General features: G+C 50.1%; 1 protein-coding gene across 1 annotated transcript; it reads left to right on the forward strand.

Moving 5' to 3' along the window:
• The first annotated feature begins 759 nt into the window (after positions 1 to 759).
• Positions 760 to 8,181, forward strand: HYAL1 (hyaluronidase 1). Its single transcript, XM_054036363.1, has 3 exons — positions 760 to 2,712; positions 3,957 to 4,046; positions 4,351 to 8,181. Exons 1-3 carry the CDS (start codon positions 1,807 to 1,809, stop codon positions 4,669 to 4,671), a joined length of 1,317 nt encoding a protein of 438 aa, XP_053892338.1. The 5' UTR covers positions 760 to 1,806; the 3' UTR covers positions 4,672 to 8,181.
• Positions 8,182 to 18,124: the final 9,943 nt, after the last annotated feature.

Raw genomic sequence — 18,124 nt, forward strand, 5'->3', positions numbered from 1 at the left:
GGGAGGCATTGTTCTAGCTGAGCTTCATCCATCCCCTCCTCTCCAGCCCCACCAATCCCAGGGTGTAGGGTCTGGTAGTGGGCTTCATCTGGGTCCTAAGCCGTCCTCGGGCCTGCGTGGTCATGTTAGGCCCACAGGGACATGCTGCCACAGGCAGAGCAGGGCTGTGATCAGAGGTCCTTCAGGGAGTGGGCCCAGCCCTGGGCCTGGTGTTTTACCCTGGCTGCCCCCTTTTAAAATGCTCTCCCTCCCGGGGGCGGCCCGATGCCAGGGCCATATTTCTGGCTTCCCAAATCTGCTGCTTCCGAAGCCCTGGGCGGCAGGATGGCTTCACGGTAGTGAGCTGTGACACCCTCGGCCCAGCTGGGGCATTACAGGTGAAGTCTCAGCACCACGTGGCTATGCAGAGCATGGGGATGCAAGGATTCCTTGGGGATGGAGCTGAACCACCCCAGGACTGCATTTCCCATGAGTCTCTCTGCCCTTGGCCCCTGCTTATCCCCGTTCCCCCACATCAGTTTGCATCCCGACACCAGCCCAGAGATTTATAGACAGGTCTCCACTTTCTTCAGCTTCCCCACTGATGCTGCAGGCCTAGCTTCTAGCGGGGCAGGAAGGGAAGGGGCCCACCCCATATGGGCTGGGAGGACTGACTCCTGTGGCCTGAGAAGTAGCCTGGCTAATTTTGGCTGGCTCCACTGGATCCTGGCAAGGCTAGTCAGCGTGGGCCACTGCTTCTGCTACTGAGCACAGCCACAAGCATATGGGCATGATCCACATCCAACCCCAGGATATGATTTGCCTTCCCAGCCCATGCTAGCTAGCCCCCAGTGCTGCAAGCTTCCTCGGAGCAGTACCCTACCCATGCCAGCTGGCCCCCAGTGCTGTGAGCTTCCTCAGAGCAGTGCCCTATCCACGCCAGCTGGCTCCCAGTGCTATGAGCTTCCTCAGAGCAGTACCCTGCCCATGCCAGCTAATCCCCAGTGCTGTGCACTTCCTTGGAGCAGTGCCTGCCCATGCCAGCTAATCCCTAGCGCTGAGATCTTCCTTGGAGCTGTGGCTTTGTTGCCATGGCTTGGATTCTGGCCTTGCAGTTTAGCACTGCAGCTCTAACCCATGTTCCGCTGACCCCACGCTATCTCTTTGACCCGTTCTCCCTGCTCCTTCTTTCCCCCCGCAGGTAAATCTTTAACCGGGGCACAGAGCAGCTAACCCAGGGCTCTTCCACCCCATCTGCAAACACTGCTTCCCCTTTGGAGCAGCGGCCCTGGATCATGGCCCAGCAGTCCCTTCACATGGGGAAAACACACCCCACCCCCTCTGAGGACAGGAGCGCAAGGAAAAGAGGGAGGGGCCATGCCGGGTCCAGTTCGGTATCTCCTAGGGGAAGAGATGGGGGCGGGGAATAGAACCCACTGACACGTCAGCCAAGGTCATGGGGAGGGCAAAGCTCTGGAGCAGGTGCCAGGCCTCCCACCGCAAATCCTTGCGAAAGCCAGCGGTTTGATCCCAGCCCTCGCTCCTCTGCGGGGAGAGTCTGGGAGTTATTAGGAGGGATGAGGTTGGGACAAACCAGTAGGAATTAGCTTTGGAAAGTTGACAGCACTCGGCTCCCCTGGGGGGCAGCAGGAATCCACCCCACCCCCCATCTCTCCCAGCTTCCCCATCCCTGGGGGGCTGAGTGGGGAAACTGGGCAGCCAGAGCATCCACTGAGATTTTGCTCTCCCGATTCGAGGAGCCGGGCCCCCAGGAGCTCTCCCGAGGCCTCAAGGACTAGACGCCAGCCATTGGCACGCAGGCTCAACATGGCCACTGTGTTCTTACTGCCCTGGGCATGCTTGCTGAGCCTGGCCCTGGTGGCTCGAAGCGCGGCAGACGGGGGCCCAGTTCTCTGGGACCGCCCCTTTGTCACAGTGTGGAACGCCCCGAGCCAGGAGTGCAGCACGAAATATCATGTGCCCCTTGACCTGGGGGTCTTTGACATGGTGCTGAACCGCAACGAGTCCTTCCTGGGCCAGGAGATCGCCCTCTTTTACAGCAACACACTGGGCCTCTATCCACACTACACCCCGGAGGGGATGGTGGCCCACGGGGGTGTCCCCCAGAATGGCAGCCTCCAGGCCCACCTCGGCAAGGCGCGGCACGACATCCAGGCCACCATCTCGGAGCCAGGCTTCCGGGGCCTGGCGGTGATCGACTGGGAGAGCTGGCGCCCCGTGTGGGCTCGGAACTGGGATGCCATGGAGCTCTATAAGGAGAAGTCCCAAGAGCTGGTCCAGGAGCGGCACCCCGACTGGCCCCCAGACAGGGTGGCCGAGGAAGCTCAGAAGGAATTTGAGCAAAGTGCTCGGGCCTTCATGGAGCAGACCCTGGTGCTTGGCAAGAGCCTGAGGCCTGAGGGCTTCTGGGGTTTCTATGGCTTCCCCAGCTGCTATAACTATGATTTCAAAGCGGCCAACTACACAGGGGAATGTCCCGCCGTGGAGCAGCGGCGGAACGAGCAGCTCTGGTGGCTCTGGAACCAAAGCCGGGCGCTCTACCCCAGCATCTACCTGCCCAAGGAGCTCCGGGTGACAGACCAGGTTGGCAAGTTCGTTCGGCACCGTGTGGCCGAGGCGTTCCGGGTGCAGGGGCAGACGGGGACTGGCAGCCTCTCAGTCCTACCTTACGCCCGTATCCAGTACGACTTCACAGAGGACTTCCTCTCGCAGGTGATGCCCCCAGCCAGCGTTGCCGTGCCCCCCCAGCGCCGAATAGAGGGGCAGCATGAGGCAGAGGCCAGCTTTAGGGGCGGGGGTGTTTCCCATCTTCTAGCCCAGGTCCTCTCGGCCATTGCTTACCATTGTCACCTGGGGCCAAGGAGCAGCCGTTGGTGGGGAAGGGGCAGAGGGAGGAAGTCTGGTAGGATGAAGTCAGCTCGGGGAAGTGGGGTGGAGAAGCCCTGGAGGACAGAAGGGGGATCCATAGGGATCCCAGTGGGAGACGTGTGAGGGACAAGGGCCATATCCTGGGCCATGGGTCCAGAAGAGAGCAATGTTTTTACACAAGACAAAGGTCTGGGCTCCTGGAGGGTTTCACTACATTTGGCCTGTTTCAGGCTATTCCCCTGTCTTTTCCTTGTACCTCCGGGAAAGAAAATACTCCCAACTCAGCCAACTCTCCACCCCCCTCCCACCCCAGCTTAGCAGAGACCTGTCTTTGTTTTACACTGCTGTGGTCCCAGTGGCCCCGAGTGGTTAGCCAGCAGCTAGGGCCTTGCTGGGTCGGTTCTGAGTAAGATTATTTGCAAAGAATGGGCGCAAAGTCCAGCTTCCCTGAACAGAAAGAAACAAACAGCTGGCAGTTTCCTTACTGAGAAATCCCCAGGCCTGCCTCTTCAGTCTGTGCTGGGTCCACCGAGCTCTGTCCCTCTGCTCTCTCAGGGCCATGACATCTCCCTGCCTGCTCTAGCACCCCCTCACAGCTTGCCAAACCAGCTCCTAGCCCCTGCATTTGCCATTAGGGAACCCCACAGCCTGCACAGCTTACCTTCTGATCAGGGCTTGCCATTGCATTGGATGGTGACTTCTGTTGTTTCCAGCTGTCACTACATAAAGGGGCTTAATTGCTCCTTCCTTTTAGCCTGCAAGAAGGTTGCTTTAACCAGGTGTGTGATTGTTTGTAGATCCCGCTTGCTGGCAGTCATTAACACCTGTCAGCATAACATGGCTTTGCAAGTGGGCAGCGAGTCCATGGCACTGTCTTTGATGCACCTTTCTCACCTGGAACAGAACCACAGAGGTTCCTCAATCTGGCTTGAGGCAGCAGGTGCTGGTGGTTGTCTCCTGTTGTGCCAGAAGGGGGCGATCTGTGTGGGAAGGATGCATGCGTGGATCCTACGGGAACAGCCTTCCACCCCTCCCAGGTGTTAGTAGCCGAAGCTGTTATCTTCATGGTGATTCTCTGCTTCTTGCAGGAGGACTTGGTCCACACCATTGGGGAAAGTGCTTCTCAAGGTGCCTCAGGGGTTGTGCTGTGGGGCAACGAGGATTACACTCACTCACGGGTACGTTACATGGGGGGCTACGGCCGCTTACGGGTTGGGAATAGAATCCTGGCCAGGGTGTGGATGCTCCTGCGCTCAGAGGATGGGAAGGTGTGTGTGAGGGTCTCATGTGGTGTGTAACTGGCAGTTCCCAGGTGTGTGTGATGATGAGAGTGGGAGCCCTGGGGTCTGGCTCCCCCTGCACTCAGGAGCTGGGAGGGTGGGTCCCAGGGGGACTGTGTGGAAGGGAAGCACTACAGGAAAATGGGCCCCTCCTCTCCCCTGAGAGAGCCCTGCCTGGGCCTGTACTGTGCCCCCCATACAGGAGTCCTGCCTGGCACTGAAGAAGTACGTGGACAGGAGCCTGGGCCACTACATCGTGAACGTGACCAGCAGCGCCACACTGTGCAGTCGCACGGTGTGCTCCAGCCACGGGCGCTGTGTGCGGCGGGCCGGCCATCCCGGCGCGTTCCTGCACCTCAGCCCCTCCAGCTTCACTGTCCGGAGGCACCGCAGCTGGCCCCACCACCACCTGCAGGGACAACTGGCAAAGCAGGAGCAAGCCAAGCTGGTGGAAGAATTCAGCTGCCAGTGCTACACTGGCTGGGCAGGGACCCGGTGTGAACATGAGGGCAACCCAGAGTGACATCCCTATATGCACCCCACATGGCCCCATACACCCCACCCCTGACATACCCACACCCCACATATACTCCCCACATGGCCCCATGCACCCTACATTCCCCCATATACCCCACCCCTGACACACCTACAGGCCACATATACACCCCTACATGGCCCCATACACCCCACATATACATCTCCCACATGGCCCCATGCATCCCACATGGCTCCATACACCCCACCCCGACACACCCACACCCCACATATACACCTCCACGTGGGCCCATGCACCTTATGTAACCCCATACATCCAACCCCTGAAACAACCCCCACGTGGCCCCATTGCATCCACATGGCCCCCTCACCTTGAAACACGCCCGAACACCAATATGGACACAGTCTGGGATGCAGTTCATTCCTTTCTGTCATGTACCCCTCACATAGTGTAACTCTGTACTTTGTAACAGGAAACATGCATGATATGCGGAACCCCATCATAAACTGACATGTAAGTGTCAGATCCATCCCTATGCTAAAACCACCTCACCGGGAGGTGCATACCACGTATAGCGATCTCTGTCATGTCAACAACAGAAAGAGATTCATACCTCATAGCCCGAAATGTGCGCTGTAACTAGCAGCATGCAAGGGCTACTGCGGTGTAAGCCTCCTACATTGAACCATTCAGCGTGGGGCTGTTAAATAACCCCCCCACACATGGGCCCGTGCACCCTATGTAGCTGTTACCGAAATATTGGGTCCACTTAGCTGAGAGCCAATAACAGCCAGACAGGGATAAGGAAGAGTTGCTTTATTCTGCAGAAGAAAGGAGAGCTTTGCACCTTAGTACAAAAACTCTGTCTTACACACATTTTACAGATTCTTTATACACATTTAGACAAAGGTTCTTGCAGTGTTAACACTTGATTGGTGGTTGTTAGACCCGTGCTTTTGCTATCTGGTCAGTGAAAACCGGCTTGGGACCAGCTCCAACTACCTTAAGGCCTTGAAGGGAAGACAGTTGAAAAGTTTAGGCTACTGTGTATTTGAAGTGTCTGCTTTCCCCTAATGGCCACTGGTTGACATAAAGGTTGCTCTGTTAAGGGGGGGTCACTAGTAACTTTTTCAGTCCCCCCTTCGGGCCTGACAAACCCAAAAATTGTCAGGCCCGTTACGCAATTTGCGATTAAGCTGGAGGGACAGATACTGGGTTTTTTTATGGACAGCAGAGCTTTTGATCATAGCATTACACAGGCATTTGGCACATTGTATTATTGTTTAAATAACACATAGAAAGAAAAGAATTTATTTAACAATTGTTTGAAAGAGCCCCATAAACCATGACCCAAGGTTTGGAAGGAGGTCCTCAAAACTAAAGGTGTGATTAAGAGATACAGCATGGAACAGCAGCATTCTGTTTATACATAGGTTATTTTGATATTTTGTTTTGCTTACTAATGTAGACTCTTAGTCTACATTCCATATTATCTACACAAGGTCACAACAACTTTTTACACAGTTTTTTTTCACTTGCCTCACACATTTTTTGCTTTTACAAATTTTGCATTATTAGGGTTACAGTTAGCCTAACTCTTACTAACGAACTGTTATGCATTGCATCCCCTTCCTGTTAGTTTTTTTTTTGCTTTTAAAACCCCCCCTTTTGTATACTAGTACAACTAACATTTTCAAATTTTTATTTGCATTAAGTTTTGGAATTTAGATTTTACTTTAGATGCTTTAACCTAAAGGGTTTTGATTGGATGTAATGACAATGCATGATGAGCATGGACATGAAAGGTATTACTATTATTACATTTTTTACAATAATAACATAATTTTAAGCTAACTAATAACAATACAAGCAATAACATTTTCATAGCAATACTATAATGGGGTTGTTGTACAGCCTTAGTTATAAAGCACAATACATTATACTTAGTACATAAAATAGATACTTTATAAACGGTATGAAAGGCATACTTTTTAACTTGATATATATTTTGAAGCATGTGAATTTGCCCTTGTACTTCAGAGATTTTTTGAATCTCTGGTAACAGTGAAAACAAATTCTGAAATTTATTAAATACTAAACTAGTTTAATTAAAGGGTATTTGGAACTTAAGGGCTACTTGAAAAACTTTATTTGCAGGCCACTGGTTAACATAAAGGCTGCTCTGTTAAAGGGGGGTCACTAGTAACTTTCACATAGCCAATACACCCCACCCCTGGAACACACCATACATATACACAGCACCATGCAAAGTGCAATTCACAAAGACGCACAGCACCTGGCTGAAGTGATCATTCCAAAATAAAAAGAAATCACAAGCTAGAGCCATGCAAAGAATTCACATGCCAACCTCAAGAGCCGATTCACACATGCAGAGCACCCGGCACTGCCACCCAATCAAATGGCTTTTTGTTTGCACAAGTGTAAGCATGTGATGGCCTCCATCTTGGCTGATACCCAGGGGATTGAACAGGAGACCTCCAGAGTTAACCACATGAACGACTGCAAGCTTGAGCTGAAGAGTCAAGGCGTCTTAGCAGGGCCTATACAAGGCTCTCAGCCTGTGTGGATCAGACCTATAATATCCCCACCCACTGGTGGATCACAAACGTGCTGGCATTTTTCAGTTGATGGTGCACCATCTGGTATTTAGGAGTGACAGAGGCGAGGGGGACTGGCTGAATGGATTTTGGAAGGAAATTCCGAGCTGAAGGTGTAGCAGGGAGAGAGCAGGGAGCTACATGAGAGTGTTGGAAGGGGACACGGTGGGGACACTAAGTTGGGAGGAGAGGTAGTTACGCTTGTGGGTAGGTGTGATGTTACTGACATGAACTGTGACTGTACAGATCGTTGTTGCAACCAAGGTCCTATAGTTGCACCAAATCTTGTACAAAGGAGGTCAAGAAGGTGTCTATGAAAAGGTGGTAATTTGTTGGTTATGATTATGTTGTCTGTATGTGTGTATCTTTTTTGTATTTGAAGTTATGAATATTGGCTATGTACTTGTATCTCAATGTGTTTGATTCTAAGTAGCACCAGTGAAGCATTTGGCCAGCTTATTGTGAAGAGACTCTTCAGATTAAGTGCCCAATCAAGAAACATGTGAGCAATGGCTGCTCTACCTGTAAAAAACTGAGTCATGCATGGACATGTGACTTGCCCATGTGACTGCAAACTCCACCATGCTGCTGTGATTTTCCACAGTAAGAACAAAGGGGTTTCCTGCCACATGGCAGAGGATATAAAAGGCCCTGGAAACCCCTCCATTTTGTCTTCAGTCCTGCTTCTTACCTCTGGAGGAACTTTGCTACAAACTCAAACTCTGAAGAAGGGACTCAATGACCCATCCCAGCTGTGGATGTACTTCAGAGACTTGATTTGAGCCTGCAGTTTATTCCATCGCTGCTACAAGCCTGAACCAAGAACTTTGCCATTACTGTATGTAATTGATTACTTTGACCAATTTTAGCTCTCATCTATATTTCTTTCTTTTTATGAATAAACCTTTAGATTTTAGATTCTAAAGGATTGGCAACAGCATGATTTGTGGGTAATATCTGACTTCTATATTGACCTAGTTCTGGACCTTGGTCCTTTGGGATTGGGAGAACCTTTTTTCTTTTACTGGGGTATTGGTTTTCATAACCATTCATCCCCATAAGAAGTGGCGTTGGTGGTGATATTGGGAAACTGGAGTGTGTGAGGGAATTTCTTGATGACTCCTGGTTAGCCAGTGGGGTGAAACCGAAGTCCTCTCTGTATGGGTGGTTTGGTGAGCCTTAGAAGTAAAGAACCCTCAGCCTTGGGCTGTAACTGCCCTGCTATAAGCAATTTGTCCTGAATTGATACTCTCAGTAGTGTCCTGCCAGAGGCCGCATCGTTACAGTAGGGATAGGGTCCAGAGTGACCTAAACAAATTGGAGGATTGGGCCAAAAGAAATCTGATGAGGTTCAACAAGGACAAGTGCAGAGTCCTGCACTTAGGACGGAAGAATCCCAGGCACTGCTACAGGCTAGGGACTGACTGGCTAAACAGCAGTTCTGCAGAAAAGGACGTGGGGATTACAGTGGATGAGAAGCTGGATGAGTCAGCAGTGTGCCCTTGTTGCCAAGAAGGTTAATGGTATATTGGGCTGTATTAGTAGGAGCATTGCCAGCAGATCGAGGGAAGTGATTATTCCCCTCTATTCGGCACTGGTGAGGCCACATCAGGAGTATTGTGTCCAGTTTTGAGCCCCTCACTACAGAAAGGATCTGCCACAGATCCAGACTAACACAGCTACCCCTCTGATACTTTACAGAAAGGATGTGGACAAATTGGAGAAAGTCCAGCGGAGGGCAATGAAAATGATCAGGGGGCTGGGGCACATGACTTATGAGGAGAGGCTGAGGGAACTGGACTTGTTTAGTCTGCAGAAGAGAAGAGTGAGGGGGGATTTGATAGCAGCCTTCAACTACCTGAAGGGGTGTTTCAAAGAGGATGGAGCTCGGCTGTTCTCAGTGGTGGCAGATGACAGAACAAGGAGCAGTCGTCTCAAGTTGCAGTGGGGGAGGTCTAGATTGGATGTTAGGAAACACTATTTCACTAGGAAGGTGGTGAAGCACTGGAATGGGTTACCTAGGGAACCTCCATCCTTAGAGGTTTTTAAGGCCCGGCTTGACAAAGCCCTGGCTGGGATGATTTAGTTGGGGATTAGTCCTGCTTTGAGCAGGGGGTTAGACTAAATGATCGCCTGAGGTCTCTTCCAACCCTAATCTTCCATGATTCTATGACATGGTGCTGGTGAGGGGTGGGAAGCAAAAGGAAGAACAGGCTAGGGATGCAAGTAGGTAGCTGCAGGAGGTGTGATTTTGCAAGGGGGTGGTACTGAGGGCTCTAGGTATGTTTATACTGCAGATGGAAGTGAAGTTCCCAGTCCAAATGGACAGGCACATGCTAGCTCAGCTGGAGCTAGTGCGCTAAAAACAGCAGTGTGGGCATTATGGCACAGGCTAGTCAGAACATGGCAGGGGGAGGGGAGCAGGGCTTGTACCACTGCCCATGCTGCAATGTCCACACTGCTATATTTAGCACACTAGCTCAAGTGAAGCTAGTGCATGTCTATCTGCCACTCCCAGCCGCCATGTAGACATACCCTAAGGGACATCAGCATTGCTCACAAGACTCAGCCGATGTTGGATTCCCTCATAAACACTGAACTAGGACAAGCTGGACATCTCAGCTCCTGGGTAGAGCTTTCCACACTGGAAAGTTGGTGGCTCATCCAGAGGAGATGAAATCAACAGACTCCCAAACCCAAGGCTTAGAAAATGACCATCAGGATGATTCATTATTTAGCACTCCCCTGCCCCCCCCCCAAGTAATGTCAATGGAATGCTGGGCTTGTTAGACCAACATGGTAGCCACTGAAAGGGTGTGTGTGTGTGTGTGTGTGTGTGTGTGTGTGTGTGTGTGTGTGTGTGTGAGAGAGAGAGAGAGAGAGAGAGAGAGAGAGAGGGAATAGCATCCCACCAGACACCATCTTGTCTGGAAAGATGAGTCCACGGAGCCTCATTGCCAGCAGGTTCCTTCCTCAGAGTACTTCACGGGTCACTGGGAGGATGCTACTCCAGCTGCTGCACTAACTGCTAAACGGGAGGCAGGAGACCATATTGATGGGCCTTAAGATCAAAGCCTTTGAAATGGAGAGGACTCTGCTCTGGGGGATTGGATGCGGTTGTGTCCCTGGCTTTGCCAATGATCTGCTGGATGACTTGGGCAAGTCAATCATAGGCATGAGACCTTTGTCTGTCATCTTTCTAGACTGTAAGCTTTCTGGGGCACGGGCAGTCTCTCTCTATGGGTCTGACTACACTGCAAGTGTGATAGCATTCCCCGGGTGAGGTGTCAATGGGCAGGATGTCAAAGGACTGGGCCAGGCTGGGTGTCAATGGCCAGATGTCAAGGGACTGGGCTGGGCCTGGTGTCAATGGGCTGGGTGTCAAAGGAGTGGGCCGAGTTGGTGTCAATGGGTCAGATGTTAAAGAACTGGGACATGTCGGGTGTCAATGATCCAGGCCAGGTGTCAATGGGCTGAATATCAAAGGACTGGGCTGGGCGCAGTGTGAATGAGCCAGGCCAGCTGTCATTGGGCTGAGCCAGGTGTCAATGCACCATGTGCCAATGGCCTGGGCCGGGCGTCAATGCACTGAATGTCAAAGGACTGGGCCGGGCCGGGTGTGAATGGGCCGAGCCATGTGTGTATGGGCCGGGTCTCAGTGGGCCAGGCCGGGTGTCAATGCATCATGTGTCAATGGGCTGGGCCATTTTGAATGGGCTGGTCTGGGTGTCAATGAGCTGGGGCGGGTGTCAATGGATGGGGCTGGGCCAGGTGAAAATGTGCTGGATGTAAAAGGACTGGGCCGCGTCGGGACGGATATCAATGGATGGGGCCAGCCCAGGTGAAAATGGGCTGAATGTAAAAGGACTGGGGGTGTCAATAGGGCGGATGTCGATGGGGTGGGTAGCAATGGGCTGGGTGTCAGGGTGGATTTGATTTAAATCACTAGTCAGAAAGACTCAATTTAATCCTGGATTTCTACATAAAAGTGCATTCTTGTTGGTTGTTATAACCTTAATACATATTCTTCACAACTCAGATAGATGTAGGTTTCATTTTTAGTAGGTACATACTATACATATTTAAAGTGATTTATTTTGAAAACTTTTCAGATTACTTTTACAGGTATATCAGAAAATAAATGATTGTTTTGTTATTTAATTTACCAAAGGTAATGGGAGCAGATATTTATGAAGTCATTGGGAGGTGAACTATCTCCAATTCAACAGGTTAATCATTCATATTTGGAGGATTTTCTTGCCATGCTGTATTAGGAGGAGAACATCACCAGACAGACATTTAAATTGTTTTAGTTAACTAAAACAAAACAACAACAACAACATGTATTCTGGATTTTTTTCTTCAACAGCAAACAATATTTTAACAAAACAGGTATATGAATTTTTGAATTTAGTTAAACATTCAAGTTTTTTAAAAGCAGGTTTGTTTTTGTTAAAATTTTTTTAACTAAAATAGTTAAATGACATATTTAAAAAAAAAACAAGCAACAAAAATTAAATCAACTGTGTCAGCCAGGTCAACATGAGAAACTTAAAATATTGGCTTCTGCAGCTAACTCAGTCATCTTCAGCTTCATTTTCCTGTTTATTCATAATCTAGAAAAGAAAAACAAGTTTTCCTGCTTTTTCAGGTCCCAAACCATTTCTCAATTTGGAATGAATTAATCCAAAGGAAGAAAATATTCTTTCTACACCGGCAGAAGAAGCTACTGCTGTTAAAAGTGAGATTATCACTTCAACAGTCTCTGAATCCAAGTGCTTAAGTGACTTCCACCAGTTCACTGGTGTGATTTTCTTTAAAACATCATCAGCAAACATATATTTCTTGAATGGTTCACCCTTAGCTCTGAAGTTTATTATAGTTGGCATTATGGAAGGATGATTGCTGGATGTCCATGTCATAGCCAACTCCTCTTCTTCAGCAGTTAAGGTTTGACCCTGGTACTGAGTATTGAGAATATTTGCCAAAAAAAAAAAAAAAAAAAAAAAAAAAAATGAACTGGAGATAGTGCTTGTCCCATTCGTTTTTTTAATGCTTGTAATTTAACTCTGTCATTGCATATTTCTCTTTTTGCGATCTCAACTCAGTTCCTTCCAAATTTCAACAACATCAGCAATAAAACAGCTATTTCCCTGCATTTTGTTCAAGGCTACAGAAATAGGCTTCAGGGTACTCAGCATGTGTTCAACACTTCTCTTATGCCCAATGTTGAGAATTTTGGCTGTGACAGTGCCATCTATTTTTTCACTATTTTGTTCACAAACTGTCATCAAATTAGGCCAGTTCTTGAAATAGTGCTCAAAACAGTCCACTACTGAGTTCCATCACACGTCTTGTGGGAGAGTTAGCTTGGTTCTTCCCACTTTTTTCAGAGCAGCTGCTGCAAAGTGGTTGTTACGGAAGTATTTTGCAATTTCAACAACATTAGCCTTTATTTCTGGAACAATGAAGTCTTTGGCTAGGAGGTGCATCAAATAAGCACTGCAACTATATGTTATTAGCTTGGGACTCTCTTCTAAATTTCTTCTCATCTTGGATACATTTGCAGCATTGTCTGTGACCAAGCTGCATAGTAGACATTTGAATTTTTTTTCAGTTTGTTATAGCTTTTACTGCTACTGCTTGTAAGTATTCTGCTGTGTGTGCATTTCCTGATGTATCAGTTGTTTCGGTAAGGAAGACATTCCCTTCTTCTGTTGTCACACAAGCACATAACAGGATTATTGTGGACACTGCTCCACCCATCAAAACTCTGGTTAATAATTTCACCCTCTAGATCTTTTGCACACTACTCAATTTCTCTTTCATACACTTTATCCAGCAATTTGCCTGTGACATCTGCTCTGTTGGGTGGACTGTATCCTGCTCTTAATGACTGAACCATGTTAATGAAGTGTGGGTCCTCAATCATACGGAAAGGAGAGTTTGTTGCATAAACAAACCGGGCAATTTTTTCATCAATTACCTCTTTTTGTAATCTGCTGGTTCTTATCACAAACTTATATATGGTTGTTTCTTTTTGCTACAGGTGATATACTATGAGACATAATTGATGTGACTGAAACACTATCATTGGCAGATAACTCTGAAACTATAGAAAATTATGGTGATCTTGAAGGTGGATAGTCTTCAGAATCCTGTATGTTGAGGATGGATTCTCCTAAACAAAATAAGTCGATGCAGTTATTTAATTATTATTACCACACTGCTCATTTAGTATTACTCATTGCATTCACTGACATTCAGTACTACTTTAAAGGTGAAATTGTAAAAGGAAGATCTGCCTATTTCAGCTATTTATTTTTCATAACAACTGCATCTAAAATGATAGTACCATAGAGTAACAACTATATTTTTTGCTCAAACATGAGAATTCAAGAATAGTCCAGAAGGAAGTCAGGCAGACCTTAAGAAAGAAGTATGAAATAAAAAAGTTTACCAACCTGAAGCAATGTTCCATCATCTTCAACACAGCTTCCTTCTGAGAAGGAACACTTCTCATGATGTTTTTTCATGATGGCAACCAGGCCTTGCATTTCTTTGTTGCACTGTTTGCATTTTGCACGCATGCCTGTCTTACCCAGAGGTAGAGGAATTTCCTTAAAATATTTCCAAACTGGGTCTCTTTTACGACCTGCTGCCATTATAGGTTTTCCCTTCTAATTATGTAAGTGGGGGAATGGTCCTGCTATTGTGGGGAACTTTCCTGACTTCTGCACTTCCCTGGTGAAGTGGGCCAGCGAAAGGATCTGAGTCCTCGCTCCCACTTCCTTTACCCAGAGGCTTCCCTGCCCTTGAGGACTCCCCTTCCACTCCTGTCTGGCAGAGTCCTCGTAACCCCAACAAGGCTGGGCCCAGGATTCCTGGGGGGCTCGACCCCCAACCCTGCTGTGGTCACCTAGGACAGGGGCTAGGGTGTCCCCACTCCAGGGAACTCTCTCTGCACTGGGCACTTCCCTGACCCACTGATCAATACATACAATTTAAAGCAAATACAAGTTGTTTAATCAACGATTAATTAAAAAAAAAAAAATGGGAAAGGTTAAAGGAAAACACATCACCCCGCTCTGTAGCAGGGAACATTACAAACAGTGTCTCTGGAACATCAGGGCAGTTCACTGTCTGTTCCTTGTAGGTCCCAGGCCTTCTTCTCAGGCCCTGGCTGTGCTGCAGGGATCCTGCGGGTTGGACACTTGCTCTGATGGTGGCCACACAGCTCTGGGCTTTGGGTGGTGGGACCCTTCTTCCCAGCATCAGCCCCCCATCGGGTTAAGATCCCCCTCCCAGTCTGGCCTACAAGGCTGGGGGTGTCTTTCTGCGCTGCGCCCTTTGCCCAGAATCCCCCCTTGGCTGGCCCCAGTTGCTCACCGCACCTGGCTCTGTGGCTGCCGCTCTGCTCAAAGCTCAGGAGCTGCTCTCTCTGGGCTATGTCTCTGGTTCTGTGGCTGCAGCTCTTCCCCCGAGCAGGTTGGCTCTGCAGGCTGCTTCTGCGACTCTGCTCCCAGCACTGACCTGCTTCCTGGCTGCATGTCTGGACCCTCTGGCTGGCGTGGCTCTGCTCCCCCGCTCAGCTTGGGCCCCTGCTTTCTCCTTAGCTCAGCCCCACCCTGTCTTACCCAGGCAATTTCAGCTCACATGCAGGACCGGACCCCACCCTGGCGTCCTGACTCCCTGATTAGCCTGCCCGCCCTGTCAATCAGGCTGACCTGAAGCATTGGCCTCTCTCCATTGCCCCTGGAGACTGTCAGTCTCAGGGCCCTGATTTCCCAGCGACCCTTCCCCTTTCTTTTAGTACTGGGAGTTAGCAACCAAAACACCCCCACTGAATGTTAGTAAGGGAACAACAGTCCCCCTTACATAGTGAGATAATGGTATTGTTGGGGTTACTAGGCTGCCTGAGCCAAAGTTCTTCCATGTTTAAACTCTGTCCTTCCATGTTTAACTCTAATCGACCTCAAAAGCTAAGGACAGGAATTGGAATGTGTAAACAGACAGTTCTCAGTTACAAACCCCCCTCCCCTCATACCAGGTACCAAGCGATAATGATGAGGCTAGCATGTTTCTGGCTGAAGAGGTAATAAACCAAGGGTAAACAAGACCAGGTAACAGTTTAGAGAGAAGTTACTAACAAGCTAGATTTATAGCCCTAGAATGATTTAATTGCTTAAATGCATAAACATGCCTTCAGTAGGGAGGGGAGGGGGAGTAGAGGGAGAGATAGAGGGGAGGTGGTAGAGAGGGGTGGGTGGTATAGAGAGGGGGAGAGAGGGGGGGCTTAGTTGTAAAATGTGTAAGAAGAGAGAAACTGGTTTTGCTGGTGTGCTTGATTTGAGACTTGTCTGTCTCCTTGCACCACTTTGAGATCTCAAATAAACTTTGATTGTTTCTCCACCCCGGTATGTTTATTGGCGCGAAACACACCGGGCAACGAACCCCACTGTTGCTGTCCTCGGGCCTCTGTGCCGGCAACAGTATGGTAGATCTCAAATCAATGAAAGCTACACTCAGAAAGACCTCAAGACTTCTGGAATATGCTGCTCAGTTTCACTTTAGTTTCTACTGCCTGTCCCTCCCTTCTCACATTTATCTCCAGACTTCTTCTCCCTGTCAAGCTCTATTCTGACCCCAACCATCTTCTATTCACTGAACTTTTTGAAACTTTGCACTTTTAGAGAAAGGTAAGGGATTGATTCTGTGTACAAAAATTTGCAGAGGGACAATATGGTTGAGGTCTGTTATTTCTCACCATATTCTCTCTCAATAAATATTATTTATTTACTTATTTTAAAACATTTTTGCTATTAACAAGCATGTTATCTCTGGAGACACAAATCCACAGTTTGAGAACTGCAAAACTAAGCATCTCTGATGGTATCTTCTAGACCAGGGGCGGGCAAACTTTTTGGCCTGAGGGCCGCATCGGGTTTTGGAAATTGTATGGCAGGCCAGTTAGGGGAGGGGGGCGTGGGCCGGCCCCCCCCCTATCTACCCACACCCCCCGCTTCTGGCCCCCTGACAACCTCCCCAGACTCCTGGCCCATCCAAACCACCCTGTTCCCTGATGGTGCCCCTGGGACCCCTGCCTCATCCATCCCCCCTGCTCCCTGTCCCCTGACCCCCCACCCCTGACTGCCCTGTGCCACCCCATCCAACCCCTTCTCTCCTTCCTGACCAGGGCCGGCTCTCGGATTTTTGCTGCCCAAAGCAAAAACAATTTGGGCCACGCCCCTCCCCGTTCTTTAATTACCCCACCCCTGGCCCTGCCTCAACTCCGCCCCTTCCCCAAATCCCCAGCCCTGCCTCCTCCCCCCAGGCTCTCAAGCCTAGGAGGGAGGGAGGGAGGGAGGGGGAGAAGCGGCGCCCGCGCCACAGCCACTCGGAGTCTCCCCCTCCCAGGTTTGAGAGCCTGGGAGGGAGGGGGAGACTCCAAGTGGCCGCGGCGCGGGCGCCGCTTCTCCCCCTCTCTCCCAGGCTCTCAAGTGTGGGAGGGAGGGGGAGCAGAGGCGTGCGAAACGGCCGCTCGGGATCTCCCCCTCCCTTCCAGGTTTGAGAGCCTGGGAGGGAGGGCGAGCAGCGGCGCACGAATCAGCTATTTCGCGCACCGTGGCAGCAACAGCGGAGGTGAACTAGGGCGGCCGGGGCACATTTTTAGGGGCGGCATTCTGGCGCCGGCCATGCCGCCCCTAAAATGTGCCGCCCCAAGCACCAGCTTGTTTTGTTGGTGCCTAGAGCCGGCCCTGTTCCTGACTGCCCTGCTGGGACCCCTGCCCCCATCCAACCACCCCTTCTCCCCATTCCCTGACTGCCCCAGGAACCCCGCCCCTGACTGCCCCCCGGCACTCCATCCTACCCCTCCTCTCATTCCTGACTGCTCCCCTGAGATCCCTGCCCCATCCACCTCCCCTGCTCCCTGTCCCCTGACCCCCCCCCAGAATCCCCACCCCTGACTGCCCCCCGCCGCCCCATCCAACGCCTCCTCCTTCCTGACTGCCCCCCCAGGACCCCTGCCCCCATTCAACCCATTCCCCACCCTCTGACCGCCCTGCCCCCTATCCACACCCCCGCCCCCTGACCACGAACTCCCCTGCCCTCTATCCAACCCGCTCCCTGCCCCCCTACCGCGCTGCTTGGAGCACCAGTGGCTGGTGGTGCTGAAGCTGTGCTGCCCAGCTGGAGCCAGCCACGCACTGCGCAGCACAGAGCACCAGGTCAGTCTGGGCTCTGCAGCTGCGCTGCCCCCAGAGCTCACCGCCCCGCCGCCCAGAGCATTGCGCTGGCAGCGCAGTGACCTGAGGCTGCGGGGGAGGGGGAATAGTGGAGGAGGGGCTGGGCAGGAGGGTCCCGTAGGCTGTAGTTTGCCCACCTCTGTTCTAGACTGAGCACTGAATCCCACTGGGTAGATAGAAAGATTAACCTAAATAATCTATACAGAAGCCCCTGGAATCCCATAAAATTGGGTCACTAATCCATGAACTATTGGAACGCATTTACAAAACTTGTCTTAAACATTACATGAATATATTGTCTCATACTATAGAATTAGAATTTATAATCCCTATTCCATGATGAGATATCTTTGAGCTAGAATGTATCTTAATTAGAACTATTTTTAGATAGGTTTTTTCCTTAAAAGGCGTTTTATAAAAAAAAAAATCCGATTTAAGTAAAAAAAAATCTGATGTTTTTGATTAAAAAAAAATCATTGATTTTTATCCACCCTGCAGTGCTGGGTGTCAACGGGCCAGGCCGGGTATCAATGGGCTGGGCCAGGAGTCAATGGGCCGGGTGTCAATGGGCCAGGCTGGGCCGGGTGTCAATGGGCCTGGCCAGGCCGGGTGTCA

The sequence above is a fragment of the Malaclemys terrapin genome, chromosome 7 (assembly GCF_027887155.1).
Source record: "Malaclemys terrapin pileata isolate rMalTer1 chromosome 7, rMalTer1.hap1, whole genome shotgun sequence".
Classification (NCBI taxonomy): Eukaryota; Metazoa; Chordata; order Testudines; family Emydidae; genus Malaclemys; species Malaclemys terrapin.